This window comes from Notolabrus celidotus, chromosome 14 (genome assembly GCF_009762535.1).
Source record: "Notolabrus celidotus isolate fNotCel1 chromosome 14, fNotCel1.pri, whole genome shotgun sequence".
Classification (NCBI taxonomy): Eukaryota; Metazoa; Chordata; class Actinopteri; order Labriformes; family Labridae; genus Notolabrus; species Notolabrus celidotus.
Genome location: NC_048285.1, coordinates 23,540,219 through 23,566,740, shown reverse-complemented (window position 1 = coordinate 23,566,740; position 26,522 = coordinate 23,540,219). Strand labels below are relative to the sequence as shown.

Below are 26,522 nucleotides of genomic sequence, written 5' to 3'. Positions count from 1 at the left end.
CCCACCTGGATAATCAGTGGCTGAAGACGGGCGAGTAAAGCGGCTACAGGAGGTGATTTTTTAACTTGTGAGGTCATGAACTTGTTGCTGAGTGTGTCCAGTTTACATCCATGTGCAGGTGCTGCTGCAGGAACTTTCCCCCAAAAAGTTGATTTCCGATTGTTCCTCTGATGCTTAAAACTTCTGCAGATCATCTAACTATTTCTTCCTGGCAGTCCCAATCTGCTCACCAGGCTTTATGTCTGTCATAACCCTCCCTGCCTCCCTCCTCCTTTTGTTCTCTGGGTGAACTCTCCAGCTTTGTTGTGCGATCCTGGTCTCCATACCATCACTAGAGACCCAATCCAGCTCTCTATCAGCACACACAGAGACACACATAAACACTCAGTCCGCCACTCACACAGTCAGCATCTTTCTCCTTCACACACAAACACACATGCACTGAAATACCCTCACTGATTAATGGCAGAGCTGGGGAGGGTGCCAGGCAGGGAGGGGAGGTATTAGAGGAGGGGAGAAGAGAGGAGAGGAAGGAGGAGAGGCTGCTGCAGCTGTGGTTTTGGAGTCGGTCTCTGCGCCCCCTTGCTGCCCCCTCTCTCCATCTCCTCTCTGGCTCCTCCAGGGACACACGCCTTGGCCAGGCCCCAGGAACCAGGGAGTCAGGACCAGGCTAAAGGGGGAGAAAAAGGGGGGAACAAGAGAGGGAGGGAAAGATATCACAAAAGAAAGAGAAAAACAGAGCTGACCTAATGCGAAAGTATTGTCAGGCAGCACCTACATAAACAGGAGAGTGCATGAGATGTTCCTCAAAGGTTTTCACGGGCAGAGCGGTACAAAGCATCAGATTTCTAAAAACACTTGAGCCTGTTTGAGTTTGTTTTATTATTTGATACTGATGCTGTCATTTGGTTTTCTATTGCTAAGAAATCAGGGCTCAGTTTTCTCTGAGAAAAACTCTTCTTTGAGTCAAGTACCTTACATAAAGCTGGGGCTGGTGATACATTTTAAGAAGAAGTATATTTTTATATCTGTTAAAAGTGTCATTACACACAGAAGGGAATCAGTTAATCAAACACAATCAAAAAAGGGGAAAACAGTAGATATAGTTGTTGTAGGGCCTGCATGAGGAAGTATGTCAATGTCATTTTTTATCAATTAAATGATTGCAGATGCTTACTGTACCTGCATGTCTGCAAAAACTTGTGTGACATGGTTATTGTGCAAAATGTACAGATCCTGCATCAAAGTGCAGTACCCTTGTTGAGAGAAAAAGTGACAGAACTCAATACCATGAATGCAACACTGTAACCCCTCAGCAGTCATCAAACTATACTTAGTTACTTTTCAAATGTCTACTTAGGACTGTAAACAAAGGTAACATACAAAAATCTAACTTTTGGTTGGAAGTTGATAATCGCTAACTCTTGGCTACACCAGAAAACACTTAAAAGTTGCCCAACACTTCAAAAGGTTACATTATCGTCAAACAAGCTGGTGGGTTCCAAACTTCATTCCAAGAATGGCAAACCAAGATGCTTGAACAGCTGGCTCCGCATGGTTGTCGATATTTTTTTATACTTCTTTGACACAAGTGGTTTACTGTAAATAGACGCTAGGTTGAGTCTTAAAGAAGTACTTGTCAGTTTTGAAATCAGACTAACAAGAGACACTGTATGGATCTGTGAACTGCCCCTTTGTGATTGGACAGAGTCAGTTGTATCTTCTCTCTTTAGCTTTAGGAGTGTGCCAGAAGAAACGTTTTGTCAAATGTGGTCAATCATGTCAATACCAGAATTTGAATCTTTACTTGAAGTATAGACTTATGTGTAGTAGAATGAAGTATTAAAATCAAAAGAAAGCCCTTCAGTCAGTGTATCACAGTGTTATTTTACATGACGCACCTTCAATATAAGGTGCAACTGTGAGTTTTGTCAACTGTAGTACGCTGAGAGTTTAAACATCTCTTTGCTCTATCTACAGACACTCACTGCCCTCTAAGCAGCTAATTGCTCTAATTGCTGCAGTCAATTGTTCATCCTCCAACATCAGAGTGCTGCGGATGTACTTCATAACTACAGGGCTACAAAGGGTACGTCCTGTCTCTATGTGGAATGTTGATTTATATTGTTTGTGCCAATTCTACTGCGGATGAAGCTGAATCTGTGTAGCACTCTTAACGTAAGACAAATATCTCTAAGGGAAAAACAAAGTGTATTGCATTGCTTCGCATTGTAAGGTATTGTACTGCATCGTACTATATTGTACTGTACTATATTGCACTGTATCATATTGTATCGTAAAAACAAAGCTGTTTGTGTTTTTCATACTTTCAATTTCTGTTTTCAGCTCTTGACCAATCTTTGCAACTTACTCCAAGCTCTAACCCTAACCCTATTCAACATAACATCCAGATGAAGATTTGGGATACAGATGGCCAAATTTACACTCAAGTAGGCAGATGAGCTAAGATTAGAGACGGTATTGGTGAAACCTTCTGCTCCAAACATGACCGGCCTACTTCTCTTTTTCCCCTGATACAAAGCTTTAATTCTTCACAGAAGTGCATGAAAGTAAAAATACATGTACACTTGAGTGCAGATGATGCGATTTTTCATGGTTAGGGAGTTTTCCACTGGGACTCATCCTCATTAAACATGAGATAAGCTTATCATGCTAACTGTGATGTGTTAACCTGTGGTTTTATTGGTAGCCTGACTCAACATAATCAGGATATTTGGCTTTCCTGTGCATGCTTGAACCCAAAGTGTGATCTGCTCACCCCCACTGCCCTGCACTCCTGGGTAACAGTGTACTTGAGGCCTTTTCTCTTTCTCTCTCTCTCTTTCTGCTCTCCCCCTCTACTCTCAGTGTTTTATGGGCTGTGTGCTGCGGTGCAGTGACCTCCCTCTCACCCCAGTGCCACCCAGCCGGTGCAGGATTCAGGCGCGCATGGCCCCTGCCAAAACCCCATAGCGCCACATCTGCAATCCATAAACGCCAGCCACTCTCGCTCTCCTGCTCCCTCGCCCACACCGCCTCTGACTCTCACACTCCTCCATTTCCCTCTCTCTCTCTCTCTTTCCCTCTCACCCACTAACTTTTTATTATAATATCGAAATTCTATGCATCTCCTTCTTTTGCATTCCTTTGACTCCTTCCTCCCACCACTTCTGGTTTTTATTCAACATCAACTGGCTCTTCTCTTATCTCTCACTGCCCTCTTTTTTCCCCCTCCTTCCGTTTCTCCATCCAGATCCAACGGAAAAATCTCTCACCCATTATATCTTCAGTGGAAGCCAGCTAAGTGTGGTGGCAGAGAACTGAGAACCACAAGACATTCCTGATCCAAACAGCACTAAGTCACCAGCGTTCACGTCCTCTGACGCTGCCAAATACACACTTCACTTATGGGTTACCACGTCGCAGTTGTAGTCCCCAAACAGCTCAATGTTTATCTGTTTCAAATTGATAGTGTCAGGGAAAAATGCATCCAAACTAAGAGCCATTTTTTGTACATGTGTTACTTTAAGCATTCTCCATCAAGGGGGTATTGAATTCCCCCTCCCCTTGCCATGAACTGTTGGCCAGCAGAGCACACACACACCCCTCCCCTCAGCTTTAACAAGATGTGTTCAACACATCAGTGTAACTGTGCCCTTGCTTTTACACATGCAGAAAAAAGAGAGTAGGAAAGAAGGAAATAAATTGAGTGTTACCACAAAGCTGTCCAGAGCTCCCAGCTTGCCCCCCATGGGCAATAAAGACATTAGTCTTTTTCAATTGTATTATCTTTTTTTTTTCTTCAGTTCTTTCCACTGTAATCAAATAAAAAATGCACAGAGTGAACTTTTACTCCCCTCTGTTTCTTGGATCATGTTCTCCTCTCCATCCCAAAGTCTTCACCTTCTGCTTTCCCAGACATATTGGCATGCCTCTGTGCTGGAGTCCCAACACAACTCAAGGATGAATCATGTTGCTGCAAGCGTACAAGAGCGCCGTTTTGTGATAAATATTGCAATTCATAAATCTGTGTTTTCCAAAGCAAGAAGGGAAGGGGCAAGAGAGGACGTGGATCAATGGAGCGTTTCAACCTCAGTCGAGGCCACGACTGGAGGGAGTGTGTGTGAGATGAGCGCAGCTGAAAAGGAGGCCTCAGGTCAGGGCAAAACCATGGTACGGTGTATACTGCTGGTAGAAGCATAAATTCTGATACTTTAAGAAGTTATTCGATTTGAGGAACACCACTTGTAAATTATATCACTTGATAACAGATTACAAGGAAGTTCAGAGAGCCTGCGTACGTGGAGAACAATTGTTTTCAAAGCTGTTCTCTGCTCTCTTGCCCTCACACTGATGTTGATGCCATGAAGCCTAAAATAGCTTGCATGGGTTGAGGCATTGCACTCAGTGTTGTTTCAAACTGTATTAAAGTCAATTTGAGACTGGTGATTAATTAAGTTTTGGTAGTCCACTGAGGCATATTTGCGATAAAAGACTGCATAAATAAATGAATCTGACAGCTGCTATTAGTCACAATCTTTAAGGCCACAAGTCATTTATGGAGAAATTACAGAGAAATTTTTTTGAGGAAAAACTGCAACTTGGGAGTTCTTTTCCATGATTCAACTTCCTCAGTATCGAAAAGATCATTAAAATAATGTTCTCTTTTTAAGTTTGATGCAGCTGCAGCCAGGCTTTGAGACGCAAATGCTCGACTTCAAAGAGGTGCCAGCGTGATGTGTTTGATACATGACGAATGTTGAAGCTTTTGTTGCCTGCTCATTGGTTTAGTAACAACTCCAAGTATTTCCTCAATCCTAAAGCAGCCAACATATTTGCTGCTATTTGTCCGGCAGTAATCACTCAGACATTTTTCACCCTTATAAACCAAGTTCAAAGTTGCTCAAAGTGGTAATGATGTTTTTTGAATACTTATTCATTGCTGCCATCTAGTGGTGGAAACAGGCTCTGCTGCCAGCTGAAGGCAGCATGGTAAAATGGAGAAGGAACAACAAAGTCACAGAAGTTTCTTTGGATCTAAATAGTTTTAATCAATAAGGTTTACTTTTTTATGATGTCATGTGATCACACTGACTCTGTGTGTTAGTACATGCTCTGTGTTCCTTGCATTGTAATGTAGTCCATTCACTACTCCATGTCCAAGTCATCCATCTCCACAATGGCCTCGTTCTTCACCCAGGGTAACGGCAAGGGTACATAGGGATCGAACGTCCAGCGGGGAAACACTCTCTTGTACAAATTCATCAGGACGGTGTCCTGAGAGCGCAGCTGGCTGTCAAGCACACACTTCATGTGACCGTGTGTTCCTGAAAAAGAAAAGAAAACAGTCAGAATTCACAGGAGATAACAAATACAGGACAAAGTCTCAAGAACAGAATTTTCTCTTCAAATGTCGTCACCTAAAGCCTCTTTGATGTGTCCTCTTCGACCCCACTTTGTTCTGAGCTCAACTGGTTTAAACCACATGATATCATCTGTCACAGGACGAAACATAAGAACAGTCAATCACAGACCCTGAAGCCACAGAGAGGTTGAATGTTATATCATATGTTGGGTTAGAGAAAGAGGAGAATAAGAATATCCTTTTACCCCTGTTAAAGAACATGTAACGGACAACAGCAGAGCGCCGGTTAATTTTGAATGGGTGTCCGCTCAGCACTATCCTCTTCAGCACGACACGCCGAGGGTCACAGCTGAGCAGGCTGCCTGTAGCCACCAGGTCCTGGATGCCTTGAAAGCCAAAGTGAAAAGAAAAGATGCTTCAAATCAGTACAGAATGAGCTTAGGTAGAAAACTAGATTAACAGACAACATCATGGATGATCAAAAGTTCAAGGCAGCCAGGTTATAATGAAACTTATTCTCATCTCACCGTCATCCCTCTGTTTGTACAGCAGGACTCCTGCGGGCGGGAAGGTGATGGGAGCGTACACGGACACCACGGTGGGGGCATCTGGCCTGAGGAAGCGTTCCATCTTGTGCTTGTCAGCTGGAGAAAAGCCATGCCAAGTTCAACACTCAATAATTCATTTATTGCTTCATAACCAGCAGTCACGATCGGTCTCAGATCACTTTTACAATCGTTCGGCTGATAAATCTGATTACAAGTGTCTGAATAATTGGCTCTGCATCAGTAAACGGTCACATGAACCAAGAGACTGTGCTCATAGCCTGCTAGGTGTATTTGCTGGTTTGCGTCAGAGCATCACTCAAATCCTACACAACTAAAATCATATTCAAGATTTGATTTGCTTGGGGGCATATATGCATGCTTTGCAGGAGTTGTACCTGAGGTGTGCTGAGAAAAGATGGGAGCCGCCCTGAACCTCCGAAACCCACAGTGGAACACCAGCTCCTCTTTGGATTTAATGGGCTCTGTGTTGCTGGGGTGTCTCCTCACCAGGAGGTGCATCACTGACATCTGTGCAGAGGAAAGAATAAAGCTGTTACGATGACAGAAGAACAAGAACATTTGAAGCAGATTATTAGAGACATAGGGTTTTGAATATTGTTAGCATGGATTATACCTTCTGTTCATGGGGCAACAGGGACACCAATATCAGAGGTCGGCCTGCCTGGACGCTCTCCATCACAGAAATTGGCACGTCAATGATATGCAGCGTCACATACCAGCCGGCCTAAAACAGAAGGGACAGGAAATTCAAGAGAAAGTACAAGAATGAACCAAAAGTGCTTTCAAATGAAGACATATTATTTTACCATGGCTCCCTCTTCCTCAGCAGCAGCCTCAGCCAGGACGCGGTGGCGAGTGCGTTCAAAGCTCTGAAACTGGAAGATGCGAGAGTAGTTGAGAGGCAAGTTCTCCATGGGGTCCCATGGCGAGGAGCGGAAACTCTTCAGACCTCTGTAGCGCTGATATCTGGAGTAAGATTGCAGAAGCAGAACTCAATGTTAATAAAGAAAGATGCTTTAATCTGAAACTTGCATATTTCACATATTTCCTCCTACACACAGAAACAGAACTGACCTGATTCTAGCCGCCATGTCGAGGGGCGTGTCCACCTCATCAGGGAACATTTCGTTGGCTCGAGCTTCACGGTAACGTTTCAGACCTTCTTGTTCTGCAGCTTCATCCATGTGCTCATCGTAGCGCTGGTCTGCTCCAGTTCGCTCGGTGGAGCATATCTCTTCCTCCTCCTCTTCCTCATCATCTTCTTCTTCAGAGCCTGCGTCCTAAGTAGAGAAAATACAGAAGAAGAAGCACTCCGTTATGTCCTGTTAAAGAAGTCTGGGGTTACTAGTTCACAACAGACCACAATGAGATGTTGGATATGGTTCATCTAGTTTGTAAGGTATTGAGTCTTGGTTTCACTGTAGCATCCTCAAGACACTTTGTTACTCTCTCTTTATGTCCAATCTGCCTCTTGACAATTATTTAAAAGACAGGAGAGACATCTAGATGCATTTGACCAAATAAGGTTTTTATAAGACAGAAAATTCAAGCCACAAAATAAAGTATTGTATTACAAAATGTATTGGAGAAAATGACGGTACTTATATATCTATCAAATACTATATGATCTTTGCCACTCCAAAATAGTGGGAGCAAATCATGATGAGCGATACTTCTCAAAAATGTTTGTATCACCAGAAAGAAACTACTTTTTGGTCAATTTAGTGAACTGACCCTTTTATTTTACCAGCACTAGTAGAAGATCCCTCTCTTCCTACTAGAGTTATGCGTGTTTAGTCCATTATCTGAGGCCCATCATGTCGCTCATGTTGTGTCTAAGCTGTAGAACAGCCATCTGCCACTAGCTGGGGCTATAGCTCCAGCTAAAGGCTTCTGCCCTCGTGCTGTAAAACTCTACTACCTGAATGTAAACAAGCACATATAACAGATGGCGTCTTGTAGTGTGGTGTGGTTAAGCAGTATTTGATCTAGAAAATAGAGTACAAGTTGTTTGTAGGCTGTGTTTGGTTTAACTGGCATGAAATCCCTCGACCAGGGCAATGTGTAACCATGTGGACGTTAACCTGCAAGAAGGACTGAGGGCTGGTGGTGCTAGCTCTGCTAGTGTTAGCCACACTCTGCAACCAATCTAACTCTGTTCACCCACAGACTGTGATCCTGTGTTTGCATTTTCTTACCTTCAGACTACTTGATTAGTCGGACTTTGAATTTCCATTTTAACAAATAGGAAATGTATCGCTTCAGAACATCCTTAGTTTCCACGCCAAGCTACTACCTTCAAGATGTTTGATTTAAGAGACTTTGTGCAAATAAATATGGATACACAGATGTCTCTCTCTGACTATTACTGTTTATTATTGATCAATTTAAAATTCACAAAGGTAGCATTGTGGCTCCATATTTTCGAAGAAATTCTGGGTATAGATGTTGTGATTGTACAATAGTCAAAAAAAAGCCGGACTAACCCAGCCACACTGGGATAGTCACTGACTGCGTAAAAGCACAGGTGTGAGTGTGATGAAGAGTTACCACAATTCAAAAGGACAGGAATCTCGGAATTCCTAGTTTGCATACATTTACATTTTCCATAACCAGTGGGTTTACAAATGAGTCCTGTGTTACTAGACTTACACCTTTAGGATGCCTAGAAATTCAACTCAAGAGGACAATATAATTGTAAGAGGAAATGAATCATCACAGAGAACAGGCTTTTGAGTGCTCCAAAAACCCGCAGATTACAGACAGAGTCAGACAAATGAGGAGGAAGCACCCAGCAGGAGGCTGATTCTCAACCTTTCCAACATCCTCACAGCAATAAAAATAATCATTATGATTTGAAGTGCCCGTTTCCCCATTGTTACCCTGTCCTAGATACATATTCCTATGACATCAAACACATGCTAATAACAATCACACATCCTAATGAACCCGTTGCGTAAGGAAGAGTTCCCCTGACCTCTTTTCAAGCCGAGCTGGAAATAAATAAATTGTTCAACCCCTCCCTTCGTCCAGACAGGAAGCTCTGTTCACAGGACAGGAAGACAGGAGGCTTCTCTCGGGACTCCAAACACTATTGTTGTGGTGAGCAGCCTGGCACTGCAGGCCTGAGGCAGACACTGAGAAAACAAACAGTGCCTCTCAGCGCCGAGGAGCACCCACCGAGGGTCACGTATGCACCGCCGCAGCCCCGGAACCACAGACACTTCTTCTTCAGAGGTTACTGTCCTCGACCTCCCTGATAAGACCACACTGCTGCCACACTGCTACCATGACAACAAGAAGCTCAACTGACTGATCCTAGAGATGGTTTGAGGGATTTAAAAACTCCTCTTCACTCTGAGAAAAAATACTTTCAGTGTGTACCTGAGAGTTAATCTCTTCATCATCTCCATCCATGGCCTCGTCCAACATGTCGTCATTGTCATCGTCATCCTCGCTGCTTTCTTCATCCCCCTCTCCGTTCTCCTCGTCGTCGTCATCAACGATCCATGCGGCTTGGTAGTCTGATGTTCCTTTAGGGACTTTCATCACACGCTTGTTCTTCCTGGCCTCTAAAGAGCAGAGAGCCGGAAACATCCTTTACTAGTTTTTCTTGTAACCCACAGATCAGCTTTTTATCTAATAATCCAAGGATCCAGAGTAACATTTTCCTCTTAATCCACTTACAACAGGACAACTCTCAAAAAAAAATCAGTGACTAGTTTCAGTAACAGAGCACATTCTGAAGTATGTGTCACCTCAAAAAGTAACCGTGTATAATCGTGTTACTGCACCTTCAGCTTCCAGAAGCTCTGTTTCCGTCGGCCACGTCTGCTCTCCGTCCATGGGGTCCACCTCAGCCTCCATCTGCAGACTCTCTCTGCAGGATGGGTCCGCTTTCATTAACACTCGCACCGGAGCCTCTTCTTCACCTCCATCCTGTGAGAAACAGATGACCGGGATAAACATTCAGTTTTAACTAACTAACAACGTGTTGCATGATCCATCTGGGAGCAAAGTGAATGTTTTCTTAAATTACAAGTCTGAAAGTCTTTTCATTCATGAATCTACAAAATATAAATCCGATACTGGCATTTTTTATTTGCTTGCTTAAGTATTTTATTTATAATTAACAATCAATGAAGTGTTACCACCATATCATTTATGCTTGAAAGTAAAACAGTTAAAAGAAAACCATATAAATAAACCATATCCAATCATTTCATGCATTACCAACTATTTGTTAAAGTTTGACCTCCAAGAATAAAAACAATACATTATTAAACCTTTTATTTCTGCATCTTGAATTTTAAGCCCATTATAAATAAAATCTGAGTGAAAAAACACCCACCATCATGTCAACGTCTCCCCCCTTGCCAGTCTTTGCTGGTCTGGCTGCTGTTAAATTTAGTGGTAGGGGGTCTATTGGAGCGTCAATCTGACTGAGCTGAAAGTCTCCGTGTCCGCTGATGTGCACCAGTCTGTCGACCCTCAGAGGATGGCCTCGGACGTACCCAGACACACAGAGGGTGCCCAAGCCCGTGGGTCCCCCGCCTGTCCCCTCAGCTGGGCTGTTTGGTGTAAAAGTCACATGCTGGGCTAAAAGATGGGACCGTCTGGAGCGGAAACCGAGCTTCCTCTGTCTCTGTGCACCCAGGTGTCTGAGGAGTAAGGTGGCATCCTGCTCTGAGTCCAGAGGGAAGAGGCGAGTATCGGGAAAGCGGATCTCAGTGATCTTTGACAGAGCTCTCCTGGATTCGACCTTCTTCTTCACATGGAGATCAGACATGCCCTGACACACCAGGGCTACAATAGTGAAACAGAGAGGCACAAGATTAGGAAATAAACATCTGAAGATGAATCAAGAAAATCTACTGTATAAGAACAGTACGCTTAAGTTTATACCCACCATGGCTGGGGAGGCCCTGTGCAAAGAGGCAGGACAGACAGTGGTCCCCATAGGTGTCCCAACCTTCAGTAGAGTCCAGCACAAACACGAGGCTATCTGCAATCTTTGCCACATCCAGCAGGGAGTGCATGTCAGCTGTTTTAAGACATATGGAGAAGTTTCAGAAGAGAACGAAGCGAACAAAACAAATAGAAAACAGCACAGTAGAGACAAAGTATATACTTGTTTTCAACAGCAATTTTATCTTTTAATATGTACCTGTGCTTTGGCTCAGAAAGGTGAACCTTTGTTTAAAGCGGGGCAGAATCAGCCCAAAGCTGTCACTGATGCCACTGATGCAGCGCTCCTGATGTACGACACCCCCAGCGCCCTCCCCACGCAGCAGTTTGGTGACAACAGCTGCATCAACTGCAGCGTGGAGGGAAAGCACGGCGACCAAATGAGGGGGGCCATCCCTGCTACCGAGACGTCGCTTTTCTGTCAGGACCTAGAAAGACAAGACAAGAGACGTCAACTCTACAGCACCATCAGGAAAACAAGAGGGACTGTTTTCCATGTGGATTTGGAAATTACCATGTCTTTCTTGTTCCTGCGAAGCTGATTTGCTTTGTGTCTTCTGTCCATCTTCTTTTGTTCTTTCCTCTGTTTTTTGGTGAGGGCCGTCACAGACACTCTCCCTGAGAGAAAGGCAAACATAACGGTTTAAAATTATATTTTGTAACATCATAACTGAAAGCTTCATTAAGTTAAATTTGAAGAACATCTGATAGTATCAAGACTGCATGATATACCTGTCGCAAAAACATGCTTAACTCAACCACCGTACTGATTAAAGATGTTTTAATTTGAGCAAAACTTTGACATAATACTTTTTTTCTCCATAGTCTAGCTTACTATTGTTTTTGTTACCCAGCATAGTTACCAACCAAAACCTAAGTGCTTAGGAAACTCATTTGAACAACATTTGTTTTCATCTGCTCCTGCAGTCCTGCTGCAACATGTTGAAGTGGGCAGGTAAACACAGCAGATGATTAACAAATATTATGCTAGTGTGACTCACTGCGCACTCATGTCATCAAGTTTTCTAATTCAATACTTGGCCTTCAGCTAGATCTGAACGCTGCCTTGAGGTTAAACATTTGATGCAACAAACAGCTGTCAAGAAATCTGTAGTAGGTGCACACAGGTTAACAGCCTGTGAGCATGGCTTTGTGTAGGTTATCATTGATGACAGCGATATCTTCACGGTAATCTAAAATAAAAGCGCTGTAACATAAACCACATTTAATTTCTAAACTTTTGTGATCATTGTTCTTAGATGCCAGTCGAGCTTTTGGTTCAGTGGATTAATGGCGTAATACTCTGCACTGCCATTGATATAATGAAGTGCATTACAGTAGAGTGTTTGCATTTTTTGAGGCTCAGACATTTCCATGAATGCAAAGTATTGACAAAATAAACCCACACATACAATTCATCACGTGAGTCGTTACCTCAGAGTTCACAGTGTGGGAGTGATTCATTTTTTATCATAATAATCTTGTTTATGTACGTTTTTAATTGTTCTCTGGGTGCCATTGTAAATGAGGGCATGTTCTCAATGACTCCTGGAGATTAAATAAAGGTTGAATTGAGATATTTCGGTGACCCAATTGCCCAAATCATTCTAACAGTCCTCTGTTGACATTTTTAGTGTGATTATTTCCCTTTATGCCTGTCATTTTTAGGTTACTACCATATTCTCATCTTAGATTTATGAGCACTTCTGTTAAACCATCACATTGTTCATGGTTAAAAGGGGAAAATGACTCAATTAATAACTTCTCAATAAATTGTCTACACACTTTTTAATACTTATTTTTTTTGTCTTATGTCTTAATTCCACTTGTGTCACTGTTGTTGGAGGGTTGATATTGAAAAATGTCATTGACAAATCTACTTCCAAGTGACAGTTCTCCAAGGTTTCTAGGTTTGTTTGTACCTCAAACTCAAAAAACACCGCCAGCATTATTCTAAGAACCTAATTGAGTCGTATTATCATGGTATGACAATTGCTCTTTCTATCCTGAGGCATATGTAACCCGACTTGTCCCTGTGTGTTTTTAATGGTAAGGGTGGGCCTCAAAACAAGATGCACTGCACCTGGTAAAAAAGAAACGACGTTCATTACGAAACATCTTCCAAAATATGTGTAAAAACACTTCGTTAACTTGTTATTGATTTTCACTGAACTGTTGCCACCCTTCAATTACCCGAAAACTCAACACGTGTGTTTGCAGAGTCTAGTTACTACATCAACATGCTAACAAACCACAGCTAACATAACACTAGTTGTAAAGGAACTCATAGTTAAGCAAGGCTTACCTTTATTTTCTCTCTCAATTTCCCCTTTCGTCCGGTGCTTGCCATGTTTGTGGCCTTTATTTTTCTGTTTGTATATGCCGGCTCTGTGGCCCTGCTGTTTTTCCCCATTCGCAGCCATTTTCACCATGTGGGAACGTCGGCCTATTCACTTCCGCACTAGCGCTGACGTCACCACAGAGGCGTGCCTTGAAACTTTTTGGAGAGTTTCGTCTTCAAAATAAAAGCCGGTCTATTTATATAGAATGTAAAACTGAGCACAAATGATTTGCTTTGACCACAGAAAATAGAAATATCATATAAGAATAATAATAATAATAATAATAATAATAATAATAATAATAATAATAATAATAATAATAATAATAATAATAATAATAATAATAACAAAAAGCCAGTCATGAGTATGTGAACATCCATGTGCAATGGATTTGCCATTTAATTTCGTCACTCAGTACTGTAACTTGTTATACAACCCAATCTATTCTGTGGTATCCCCAAAAAAACAAAAAATAGTAGCCTGCTGGAGAGTAAAAAACATCCGGTGAAAGCAAATATCTTTTATGTCGCAATGGAAACAAAAATCTAACATTTTTCTTCTCAATACAGTGCTAAGAAATGTAAACAAAAATGACCACAAACAACAGCCTACAGCACATTCTGTATGAACATTATGTTTATACCCACAGTTGTTCAAAATCAGCTCTCAAATCCTCTGTTTGATATTTGATTTTAATGGTTTATTTCTTGAGTTAACAAGAGTTAATAAGATGTAGCAGGTCAGGATGCAATTGATGATTGAGTTTTGTTTGGGCTGAATTGGACTAAAGATAGTGAAGCAGACTTGATGGTTATGTGATGGATCATCTCTTCGTGGAGAAGCTCGAAGTAACCCAACACATGCAGCTCCAGTCACACGTAGCACCTACTAATGAGGAGGCATGTCATCGTAACACAGCCTCTTCTGCTCACAGTCCAAAAGCTTTCTCAGAGTCAACTTCTATAAAACTTTTTCACTTGTTGGCTCTGTATTTATACAGGCTGAGTTATCATTGCCAATCAAAAGTGAATTTAATTTGGATGAGAGGCTACAGGGGTTTCTTTAGCTGTTACATCATGCACAAAGCCACCAAAAATAGATAATGCATCAGTAAACAATAGGAGACTGTCATTTGCTGCCTGAAGGGAGAAATACATACTCTTGGTCTGCTGATGAAGGATTCTTGAAGTGTGACATAAGTAAAAGCTATGCAAGCAGCCACCCCTGGTAATCCAGTATTTGAGGAAGCCAGCATTAATGTAATTCATCACGAAAAATGTTCACCAATTAAAAACAAATTGTCTGTCATTCTTTATCTAGAGATAAGTTATACTAAGTTGTGTGAGATGATCAATGTGTCTTTTCTTTCTACATGAGAAGTAGCCACAATGGAAGACCTTGAAATGTGCTCTCAGGACTTCGGGCAACAGGCCAACTGCCAAAGACCCTTGAGGAAAAGGACACTGCGTTCCAGTGTACTTGTGATTTTACTGTTAAATTTCCTGATGGGGACCATTAAATCATGATCTTGTCAGATGACAGCAAAATGTGCTTATAGACCTGTTGCTGAGGTAAGCCAATTCACTACCAGTGAGTGAATCGCAACATAAATGTCTAAAAATAATATTCTGATTCAGGTTCATTTAAGCCAATAGCTAGGTCATTCACTATGCACACTTTGTAACATGTGATAAACTTTTTGTTCATCCCTACAACAAAAATCAAACTGTTTCCATAGATAATTCGTTGTAAGGTAACTTTTTAAACCTAACTGTTAAGATACCACAAAGTTGTTGTTTTTTTTAAGTTATATATATATATATTTTTTGCCCTTATTCGATGGGACAACTGAAGAGAGACAGGAAATGTGGGGAGTAGAGAGTGGGGTAAGACATGCAGGAAATGCAGGCCGGGAATTAAACCAGCAACCCCTGCAACGAGGACTGTAGCCTCTGTATGTGGGGCACTTAGACCGCTAGGCCACCAGTGCCCTACAAAGTTGTTTAAAGCTCCAATATGGAACTTTCAGTTTGTGCTGATTTTGGCGCCCCCTGTGGACAGAGCAGTATGTGTCATCTCTTTGTCAGTCTTGTTTTGTACATGTGTAGGCATGGTGCTTATCAGTAAAACAATCCCATCCTGCCTATTTTTAAGCAGTCAAATACCTAATGAAGAGTCTGTGCTGTGTTGTAAAAAATTAAAAAAATTCTGCTGATGTTGTAAATCACTTTGTCTGACACCTACAGCAAAAGTTTCAGACATTTAAAAGTATCAATCAGAAATAATCAGTCCCAAAACAAATGGTCTCCTTTGCTTTTATTGATTACAGAGAGGCTTCAATATTGATTTCATACTGTTTTATAACCAGCTAAAAACTTCCCACTTGAACTTTAAAGTGAAAAGTCACAAAATTAATTGGTACAAAACTGCTGCAACTCAAATGCAATGTTTTTGTTTCATTTGAGTTTATATTTTTAAATAATTACATATCTTGTGTGTTTTTAATAATGTCTCCGCCTATGGATGTTTTTGGGTCAGGCAGAGTTTACTGCAGCTACAGCAGGCAGGGCGGAACTGCTGAGAGCTCTGTGTCGAAGGAAGACGGACAGTAAGGGAGAGTCCCAGCCAAACTAAAACAGCAGTTATTAACATGCCATTGTTGTAGCTTAAATCTTCCGAGAACACTTTGGATACTGTTACGGCGTGTTTGCAGTTTGTTTCGGAGGTCTTTAAACTTCCTCTAACGTGTTTCCACGAAGGGAGGCGGCGGTGGAGCGCTCGGCAGCCATCTTTGGACCTGCCTGGGAGTGGGATACGACTATTCTGGCACCCCAGATACTTCGAGGGTGGGGATTTTAACTTCTAATATATCACAAATCTGTACGTTATTATCGACTGACAACGTGGAGAACCGCACGGATTGAGTGTGTCTGATAACCGAGAGTGGGATGAAACAGGAGGAAGACTTTTGTAATCCCAAAGTGTTTTGAATAACACGACATTCTCCACAGTGCTGAAACCTGGCCTGTCAGGAGAGGGTGAGTTTGAGCTAACTGGCTAAGCTAACCTAGCAAACACCCAGGAGGTTAGCTTGCTGGTTTTAGCTATTTATGGCAGTACGTTTGTTAAATTCCATAACATTCATGTGGTTATTTATGTTTCCACGTTATTCACACAAAGTATACGTGGCGTGGATGTTTTTGTTTTCTGACACGTAACTTAAGTTGGTGTGTTGCTAACATTACAGTCAACGTTGGCTAGCTGGGAGCTTTTAAAAAGCCTTGATTTGATTGTTTGAGAGTGTTGTTTGGTTTGTACATTTCAGACGTAGTGAGCTTGACTTGTTTGTGTCAAAGTTAAAGGAGCTTTGGTAAAGTGACAACTTTCAGAAAATCCCACTAATCCCTTTCTCTAATTCCACTCATGTTGCAACACAACCGAGGTGTTACCTAAGCCACAGGTAACTTAGGGTGTAAGATGGGAGGCAGGGCTTTTGAGTTTACCTCAGGTATAGTCAGACTTTGTTTATGTACCAGTGGCTTTTACAAGTTGTTTTCAGCATGATACAAGCAAGATAACACACGCCTATCCCCACAGTTAAACCCTTTGTAGTGTAATGTAGGCCTGTACTGAAACAATAATTTAAACTGACTAAAAGATAACAATAATTAGATTGGTTATTTGACATGGATGGTGAAGACAAAGGACACATTGATGATTGACACTGTGTGATCAGGTGGTTTTGTTTTGTGTATTTAATGACTTGACTAACCCACATCACTTCCAGGCTCATAATGTGTACCTAATTGTATTGATTCAAAAACACACTTCCTGTTTGATAAAAAAACAACTTGACTTCAGTGTCTGAAACGACTGTCTGAGGTCTGAATGCATGCCATCGCTGTGAAGACAGACAGATAATCACTAGTCAAAATGCTCACCAGGGCCCCTTCCTACCTCCCTATAGCTGTGCGAACAGGAAATGCTGAGAAATGCAGCGCAGTGAGGACATACATTGGGAATTCCAGCCCTCCAGCTTTTGTTGTCCTGTCCTGCTGCATTCTTGTGCATGTGTGTCTGTGTTGGTTGGAACGCAAGGGTGTTTTATGGAGGTATCAGTTATCATCACTCACTTTTGGGATCACGTGTCACCAGTTTGAAAACGCCATCATGAGATATGACAACAAGGCTCATTCATGAGAAACAATGTAGTAAGGAACAATGGCAATAAAGAGGCACAGTCCCACATGGTAATGAGGCTTTATTTCAGAGCCGTGGTTGCATCTGTGTGGAAGAGTGAGTTGTTCAGTGTTGTTGTGAGACAAAAGATGTCTGCTTGAACTGGGGGCTGTTTCTCCCAGGCTGGGAAAAGAAGTCTTGTGACTCTAGCGTCAGCTCTGCATCTGTTTGCAGCTGATCATCTGAGCCGCATGGACTCAGTAAACTTTCCTTCAGTGATCTTTTACAGTCTACATCTGTACTACAGCAGTTAAGCTGTTCAGCAAACTTTTTTTTAATAGGCAACAAACAGATTGAAGTTACAACCTGACGTTGGAGTTGTGTCTGTCTTTTAAAGGGTAAGTTCACGTAACATTAGGAGAACAAACAAAAAAAAGGCAAATCATGTTAGAGATGGTGAGCTTTTGAGATAAGGTAATTTCACACACCCCACACCCTGTTGGTGTTTTTAACAAGCGGCAACCTCCGGTCTAAAAATACGAGTCCAATGCGGAAGTGCTAAAAACTGCAGTTCTTCGAGGATCCGCTTGAGGCTGGCTCTGGAAGTACCGGAAGTCACATACACACCAATTCAAAAAAGCCGATCTTTACAGCAGAAATGAACATGTTTACAGCCTGGTACAAAAGACGAGTGTAGTCTGGATTGCTCATTTCTCGATCGGCACACACTCTACGGGGGATGAGTTTTTTTCTAACGCGGCAATTTTGAAGATATTGAGATTAAGAGTCTTCCAATGAGAGGCACAGCTGACTTGATTGACAGGCGGGAACACTGTAACTGTTGGCTAGGAGGCTCAAAGGCCCGCCTCTTTACGTCACAATCGCTCAACAGCAGCAATATGTCTGCCGCCGACCATTGGCCTCAAAACAGCGCTTCAGAAAAGGATGGGTGACGTCACAGATACTACGTCCATATTTTATACAGTCTATGGTTTTTAACCTTCAGAAGAAAGCAGACTAAGCTTGATGGAGTATCCTGATGGGTACAGGGTATCATTAACTGAAAGACAGACTGTTTTTTAACATTTTCAAATTGTATTTTTCAATAAGTGCATGAGCAAGACAAGTTCTCTATCTGAACCACGGAGAAACATGGGCAATGAGAACCTGATCTTGCTCAAAACCCCCGTGGATGATTCGAAATAGGGTTCTGTGGCTGATTTTGGTAAACTAGCCCTTTGATCACGTGCAGGAAGATTTAATGGACAACGTTTGGTATGTTTGAGATGTGTGTTTACAGAGTACAGGTCTAACAAGTAGTCCTATCACTGGAATGCTTTGTTTTGGTTCAGGCATCTGTCTCGGTGAAGCAGCAAGTTGTTACCTCGCTGCCTTTGTTGGAGCTGGAGATTGTCAGCTGCAAAGTTCTTTGTATCCTCCTCACATCTGTCCGTCTACATACCAGTCACTGAAGGTGTGAGGGGAGGTTGTCAGGACACAGCTCACTGATTTCCTAACTGTGGTTGCTGTTACTATGGAAACAGGAGATTTATCTCTTGTTACTGCAGGATATCCTACTGGCCATTTTTCCACATGTGCACCTTAGATAATGGTTTACTTCTTGGTTTTGGGCAGCATGGGTTAACTGGGTTTGCTTTTCAGATAGAGGCTTCACTTCCCATTGATTTAAATTCATCAATCCAAACAATCCTCAACTCATTCTTGCTTTTCTTTGTGTCTTTCAGCTCTTCACACTTATGAGACCACAGTCCCGCAGATGAGCCGTCGGTGGGGGCTGTCAAGTCGCTGTCGCAGACCCAGATAGTTCCTGGCGGCAGCGGCATTGCCCCCCCTTCACCCCATTATGCCCAACAGCAGTCGGGCGGGGAGCCTGAAGGACCCCGATGTTGCTGAGCTCTTCTACAGGGAGGACCCAGAGAAGCTCTTCTCAGATCTGCGCGAGATCGGACATGGCAGCTTTGGTGCTGTATACTTTGTGAGTATTTATAAGGACTACACTACCAGTCAAAAGTTTGGACACACCTTCTCATTCAATGGGTTTCATTTATTTTAGTTATTTTCGACATCATAGATTAATACTGAAGACATCAAAACTATGAAATCATATGGTTTTGCCATAATCTGGATTACAACAGTAGTCAAAAAGGGCTATCCATTGTGTACTAACCCTACCTCTGAACAACACAATTGATGGTCTCAAATACATTAAGAAGGCAAATCATTCTATAAATGAACTCTTGACAAGGCTCATGTTAATTAGAAACCATTCCAGGAGACCACTTCATGAAGCAGACTTAGAGAATACCAAGAGTGTGCAAAGCTGTCATGAAGGAAAAAGGGGGCTACTTTACAGACTCTAAAATATAAAACATGTTCTGTTTTTTTAACACTTTTTTGGTAATTAAATAATTCCATATATGTTCTTTCATAGTTTTGATGCCTTCAGTATTAATCTACAGTTTTTAAAATAATTAAAATAAATACAAACCCTCGAATGAGAAGGTGTTTACAAACTTTTGAATTGTAGTGTACATATTAAACCTCAAGGCCCTCATCAGTCTTGACCTCATTCATACCATATCACACCAGTGAGGCTTCAAAAATCAAAGGGACTCATGTGGACCTGGATGTAAACCAGAGGGCTATAAGAGCTAAAAGCAAACCAAGTTCAGTTTATTCAATTATTTTAAAGAACACAAGTTTATCCTAGCACTGTATAGCATTGGTTATTTTCAACACTACTACAAAGAGGATAAAATCAGGGGCGCTGGTGGCCTAGCAGTCTAAGCGCCCCACATAAAAGGCTATAGTCCTCGTCGCAGAGGCCGCTGGTTCGACTCCCCGCCGCGACCATTTGCGACATGTCTTCTCCCTCTCTCTACTCCCCACATTTCCGGTCTCTCTTCAGCTGTATCTATAAAGGCAAAAAGCCCAAATATATAACAAAAAAAGAGGATAAAATCAAACCCCAACATATGGAGACATTCCCAAAAGTAGGAAAACGCTGTGCCATATTTGAGAAAAGGGCTCTGTAAATGTGTTTTAGCCTGTCATTTAGTTACAGAATAGTCTTGAAAGTTTGGGCTCTGTGGCCTTAAAGGTCAATGATAAATATACAGAACTATTCTATGAACTATAAATACCATAAAAGCTTTCGGCATATTTCAGAAATTGAATCAAACTTTGTTAGAATCAACTTTTGTTCTTTATTTGATGGTGCATCATGTTTGTTATTCAGAGGATGTGCATCCTCATATCACGATTAAGCACTTTGTAGAGTTCATTGCTCGCGTCAGAGTATTCCGGATTTGTTGTTGTTATTATGTAATGCTATTTCTCCCCACCAGCTTCACTGAGTCCACATAGTCTGAATTCTCATGAGGATCATACAGTTTGTTCTCTAATACAGATTATGACGTCATTACAGTTTGGGCTACAAGGTCCCTTACAGAGACTGTCAATCAGTTAAATGTGTGAGCTAACAGGGAGACAATACAGAAAAAAATGATCATGAGTACTCCACAATAGAAGTACATCTGCTGTCATCATGCAGCCTCAGTGAATGTGTAATATGCTTGCTGTTTTCAGGCACGGGATGTGCGGACAAATGAGGTGGTGGCCATCAAGAAGATGTCTTACAGTGGAAAGCAGTCCACTGAGGTATGTTGGCACTCACAAACATGTCAGAAAGGTCGTTTTTAACGTCTGTATTCATGAACGTTTGGGTTCTGTAATTACAGTCTTGTGATTTTTACCATTTTCACAGAAATGGCAAGACATCATCAAGGAGGTGAAATTCCTACAGAGAATACAGCACCCAAACAGCATAGAGTACAAAGGATGTTACCTGCGAGAGCACACAGCCTGGGTAAGCTGCTACATGAGAGTGATGTTGCTGTATGACTTAGATACACTGATAGAAGATAGAAAAGCCTAAGACAAATCTCTATTTCTTTGCAGCTGGTAATGGAGTACTGTCTCGGCTCTGCTTCTGATTTGTTAGAAGGTGAGTTTTAAACCGTCTGAACTCGTAACCATTGTATTTATAATGTCTTACTCCGAGCACAGAATGTAGACTCCCTGCGACTTTTCTTGGTTTACATCTCTGCTGGTGAATGTCTCCCCTCCAGTTCACAAGAAACCTCTGCAAGAAGTTGAAATCGCTGCAATTACCCACGGTGCTCTTCAAGGCCTGGCTTATCTTCACTCCCACAACATGATTCACCGGTGAGTCTTTCAAGTGTTTAGGAGCACGCTGGGCACCGAGCGCTTTTTGCTCTCAGGCGTTTTTGTCTTCTTGTGTGGCGCTTTAATCACTTCCTCTTCTGCGTTTGACAGAGATATCAAGGCGGGAAACGTGTTGCTGACAGAGCCGGGGCAGGTGAAACTGGCAGATTTTGGTTCTGCCTCCATCGCCTGTCCTGCCAACTCGTTTGTTGGGACTCCATATTGGTAAGATAAAGAACGTGTAAATACAACAACAGAGTCAATTTGCAAATTTCCTTTCATATATTTCATCCCTACTATATTTGTTTCTGTTTTTAGGATGGCCCCAGAAGTAATTTTAGCTATGGATGAGGGTCAGTATGATGGAAAGGTGGACATATGGTCTTTGGGGATAACCTGCATTGAATTAGGTAAGATGGCATCCATCATTCATCTCAGTGCCAGTATTTATTTGTCTTAATCCATCACTAGATTACTGACTCTTTCCTTTCCTCTTTCTGTGACCTGATGTGCAGCTGAGAGGAAGCCTCCCCTGTTCAACATGAATGCAATGAGTGCCTTATACCACATAGCACAGAATGAAAGCCCCATGCTGCAGTCTAGTGAATGGTAAGAAGGATTTAATTCATAGGAGCCTTTGTTTTTTTTTTTTACCACCTGAGGTTGTAGAATAATAAATCTTTCATTTTGTGCTTCAATCTTAGGACGGATTATTTCCGAAACTTTGTAGACTCTTGCCTTCAGAAAATTCCCCAGGATAGGCCGAACTCTGAGGAGCTCTTAAAGGTGAGAATAAAAAAACGCTATCAAATAGTTATGACATGTTTTATGATTCATACCTGAAAACAACAGAATTGAAGATTTAACCCAAGATGTCTTTTCTGTGTTTGTTCTCCAGCATGCATTTGTTCAACGTGAGCGACCAGAATCAGTTCTTATAGACCTGATAAGTCGGACCAAGGATGCAGTACGAGAGCTGGACAATCTGCAGTATCGTAAAATGAAGAAGATCTTGTTTCAGGAAGCCCATAACGGCCCCACAACAGAGGCACAAGATGAAGAGGAGGTTTGTCATGTGACCGTTTTGACCACTGCTAGCTTGCATTTCTCTCTTCATCCATTTCTTTCATCTCCAGTTCAGGCAGTGATCTATATTATATCATCATATGCAACTGGAGAGTGTTGCTGTAACTTTGTCCGGCCTGTAATGTGTTTTTTTTGTTGTTGTTTTTTAAGGAGCCAGAGCACAGCGTGGGTCGGACGGGCACAGTGAACAGTGTGGGGAGCAACCAGTCCATACCCAGTATGTCGATCAGTGCCAGTTCGCAGAGCAGTTCAGTCAACAGTCTGACGGATGCAGGAGATGACAAGAGTGAGGTGGACATGGACGGGGATCACACAGTCATGTCCAACAGCTCTGTGATACACCTGAAACCGGTGAGGAGCTTAGGTTCCAGTTTGATCTGTCGCTTGTGTCTTTTAAATAAAACATCAGATTTTGAATTTGATCTATCATATTTGTAATCCAGGCTCTTGCTCTGTTGTTTACATTTTCTGTGCTTCTTTCTAATCTTTCAGGAGGAAGAGACATACAATGAAGAGTCGGAGCCTAACACCCGGCCGACTGAGCCCCAGTCCCCTCCTGCACAGACTCCACGGCCAAAACGGAACCGCGAGCATTTTGCTACTATTCGCACAGCCTCAGTGGTAATAACACAGTTATTATATTTACACATCAACAAGATAGAGAAGAAATCAACTGCCGAATAACTTAGGCAACACCTTGTGTATCTGCTGGCCTGATCCTCATCCAGGGGTGGATCTTTGGCAAGAAACTTTTATGTATGGTTATTGTGATTATTATGTGTTCACTTTAAGACTCAAACATGGACTTGCAGATCCCTTTCCTTCCACCAGCATCGATAAAAGAACAATGTGTCCTGTGTTTTCCAGCTCACTCGGCAGATCAAGGAGCACGAGCAGGACTCTGAGTTGAGAGAGCAGATACTGGGCTACAAGCGGATGAGGCGGCAGCACCAGAAACAGCTGATGGCTCTGGAAAACAAGCTGAAGGCCGAGATGGATGAGCACAGACTCCGTTTGGACAAAGAGCTGGAGAACCAGAGGAACAGCTTTGCCCAGGAGATGGAGAAACTGATAAAGAAGCACCAGGCGTCCATGGAGAAAGATGTATGCTTTCACATCATCTATATGTTCACCTCAGATTTAAAACATCTTTTTTACTTTGAGGAAACTCACGTTGATGTGTTTTTTCTTTCAGGCAAAAACTTTTAGCAATGACGAAAAGAAGTTCCAACAACATATTCAGAGTCAGCAGAAGAAAGAGCTCAACAGCTTCCTTGAGTCACAGAAACGGGAGTATAAACTTCGCAAGGAACAACTCAAAGAGGTAAAGAGGCCTCCAGAACTTCGGTGTACTTACTGCATCCGTCTGGTCTGTTCTGTAGCTGACCTGCGACTTCTCTTTATCTGATTCAGGAGCTGAATGAAAACCAGTCCACACCCAAGAAAGAGAAGCAGGAGTGGTTGTCAAAGCAAAAAGAGAACTTCCAACATTTCCAAGCTGAGGAAGAGGCCAACCTACAGCGCAGACAGAGGCAGTATCTGGACCTGGAGTGCCGCAGGTTTAAACGGAGGATCTTGATCGCTCGCCATAATATTGAGCAGGACTTAGTGCGTGAGGTCAGCACACTGCGTCTCCAGTTTTTCAAAAGTGATCTTTAACAAACTATCCTGGAGTTATCTCACGAGCCATACACTCTGATCTCATTTATTTGTCTCTCCATTTGCACATAATTAGGAGCTCAACAAGCGTCAAACCCAGAAGGATTTGGAACACGCCATGCTTCTCCGGCACCACGAGTCCATGCAGGAGCTGGAGTTCCGCCAGCTCAACAACATCCAAAAGACAAGGGCCGAGCTGATCCGCCTGCAGCACCAGACGGAGCTCACCAACCAGCAGGAATACAACAAGAGGAGGGAGAGGGAACTTCGGCGCAAGCATGTCATGGAGGTTCGCCAGCAGCCCAAGAGCCTCAAGGTGAGAATTCAGCTTGTGAGCATTCAAAAACACACGTTTCTCAGTTTTGAATATGTAAATAATTGTTGTATATGGTTTTCTCTACAATGTAGTCCAAAGAGATACAGATCAAGAAGCAGTTCCAGGACACATGTAAGATTCAGACCCGGCAGTACAAAGCACTGAGGAATCATCTGTTGGAGACCACACCAAAGTCAGAGCACAAGGCCGTCCTCAAACGGCTGAAGCAGGAGCAGCACCGCAAACTCGCCATCCTGGCAGAGCAGTACGACCACTCCATCAACGAGATGCTCTCCACTCAGGCGGTGAGTCTGCTAATAGCAAGAATGCAGGATCCGGCTCATCCAAGTTAACACTGTGCCAGCTATAGATTGGACGAGTTCAAACCACTAATAGTTGTGTACATGTGTTCTTTCTTTAGCTACGTCTGGATGAGACTCAGGAGGCTCAGTGCCAAGCCCTCAGAATGCAGCTTCAGCAGGAGCTGGAGCTTCTCAACGCCTACCAGAGCAAGATCAAGATGCAGACGGATGCCCAGCATGACCGTGAGAGGAAGGACCTGGAGCAGAGAGTGTCACTCAGGAGGGCCCTGCTGGAACAGAAGGTTGGCCTTGATTGATGTTCTTAGATTTACACAAGACTGAATCCTTAATTGATTAAAGATTTTAATTAGTGTGGCACTTGGCAGTTTTAATGCCCTTGCAGGCTTCCTCAAGTTTTTAATTGTACTGGTTTGTTAGACCTGCCATGTTGTGATTGAAATGTACGCTGCAGCACATATGAACACCTTCAAACTTGTTTTTCTTTAGATTGAGGAGGAGATGATGTCCCTTCAGAATGAGCGCTTGGAGCGAATCCGGAGCCTGCTGGAACGTCAAGCCCGAGAAGTGGAGGCTTTCGACTCGGAGAGTATGCGCCTGGGTTTCAGCAACATGGTGCTATCGAACGTCTCCCCAGAGGGGCTCAGCAATAGCTTTCCGGGGGCTCCAGGAAACTGGAGTCACCATCAGCAGCAGTCCGGGGGCTCTCATGGGTCCCCCTGGAGCGGCAGCGGATCATCAGGCGCAGGGTCAAGCCACCAAGGCAGCCATCACCACTATCACTCCAGTCCAGGAGGGGCACCTATGCAGCAAGGCTGGGGGCAGGGTATGCAAGGAGGCGGGGCTCCATCACCGTGGGGCCACCCATCGGCAGCATCCCTGGTATCCCGCAGCAGCGGAGGTGTACAGAACAGCCCCCAGGGGATGGGGAGGACACCCTCAGGAGGGCGCAGTGAGCAGAACATGAGCAGGAGTACCAGTGTCACCTCTCAAATATCCAACGGGTCACACCTCTCCTACACATAGATCTCCTGAAGGCCCCTGGGGGCTCGAGCAAGGAGACGTAGAATCCAACAAACACAGCAGGACAGGGTGTAGGCGCTGTTACTGCTTTTCTGTTACTCCCTGCGACTCCGTTTCTCCCGTGTACAGATGTGGATGTGTGATGAAATAAATGTTGCTCAGGTCAAAAGGGCTGGAAAAGACGCAGCCCGTCCTCACGGCAGTTTATCGGCACACATGCAGATCCTTAAATTTATGTTACATTAGTAATTTGAGTGTCAACACATAATACTCCCATTTGTTTTTATTTACAGCTCTCTTCTACAGAATTTTAAAAGTATATGTTTTGTGCTATCCACAGCCATTGCTCTCATTTTGCACATCAAACACTGTTCAAAAGCCTTTGACATGTGTTCACTATGTCCTTTAAGCAATGTGGTATTAAACAATCACAGGAATACTATTTTA

At 42.8% G+C, this 26,522-nt stretch overlaps 2 protein-coding genes across 5 annotated transcripts; one reads left to right on the top strand and one right to left on the bottom strand.

The window, feature by feature from the left end:
* Positions 1–5,042: 5,042 nt before the first annotated feature.
* tsr1 (TSR1 ribosome maturation factor) lies at positions 5,043–13,344 on the bottom strand. Its single transcript, XM_034701045.1, has 15 exons — positions 13,208–13,344; positions 11,417–11,520; positions 11,102–11,330; positions 10,844–10,978; positions 10,286–10,740; positions 9,729–9,873; positions 9,319–9,506; positions 7,009–7,214; positions 6,741–6,900; positions 6,548–6,658; positions 6,309–6,441; positions 5,893–6,009; positions 5,611–5,751; positions 5,421–5,495; positions 5,043–5,327 (listed from the first exon to the last, which is right to left on the bottom strand). The coding sequence occupies exons 1-15, from the start codon at positions 13,332–13,334 to the stop codon at positions 5,149–5,151; spliced, it is 2,505 nt and encodes an 834-aa protein (XP_034556936.1). The 5' UTR covers positions 13,335–13,344; the 3' UTR covers positions 5,043–5,148.
* Positions 13,345–15,752: 2,408 nt separating this feature from the next.
* Positions 15,753–26,522, top strand: taok1a (TAO kinase 1a). 4 transcript variants are annotated; one of them, XM_034700802.1, is made up of 21 exons: positions 15,835–15,852; positions 16,004–16,090; positions 19,169–19,419; positions 21,033–21,104; positions 21,211–21,312; positions 21,405–21,450; positions 21,575–21,671; positions 21,783–21,896; positions 21,990–22,081; positions 22,187–22,280; positions 22,376–22,457; positions 22,570–22,737; positions 22,908–23,108; positions 23,250–23,378; positions 23,625–23,861; positions 23,953–24,081; positions 24,171–24,374; positions 24,493–24,732; positions 24,825–25,037; positions 25,154–25,336; positions 25,542–26,522. In XM_034700802.1, exons 3-21 carry the CDS (start codon positions 19,288–19,290, stop codon positions 26,076–26,078), a joined length of 3,072 nt encoding a protein of 1,023 aa, XP_034556693.1. In that variant the 5' UTR covers positions 15,835–15,852; positions 16,004–16,090; positions 19,169–19,287; the 3' UTR covers positions 26,079–26,522. The 4 variants fall into 4 exon arrangements, with proteins under 4 accessions (XP_034556694.1, XP_034556691.1, XP_034556692.1 ...); XM_034700803.1 differs by lacking the exon at positions 16,004–16,090 and having other exon boundaries at positions 15,753–15,852; XM_034700800.1 differs by having other exon boundaries at positions 15,765–16,090.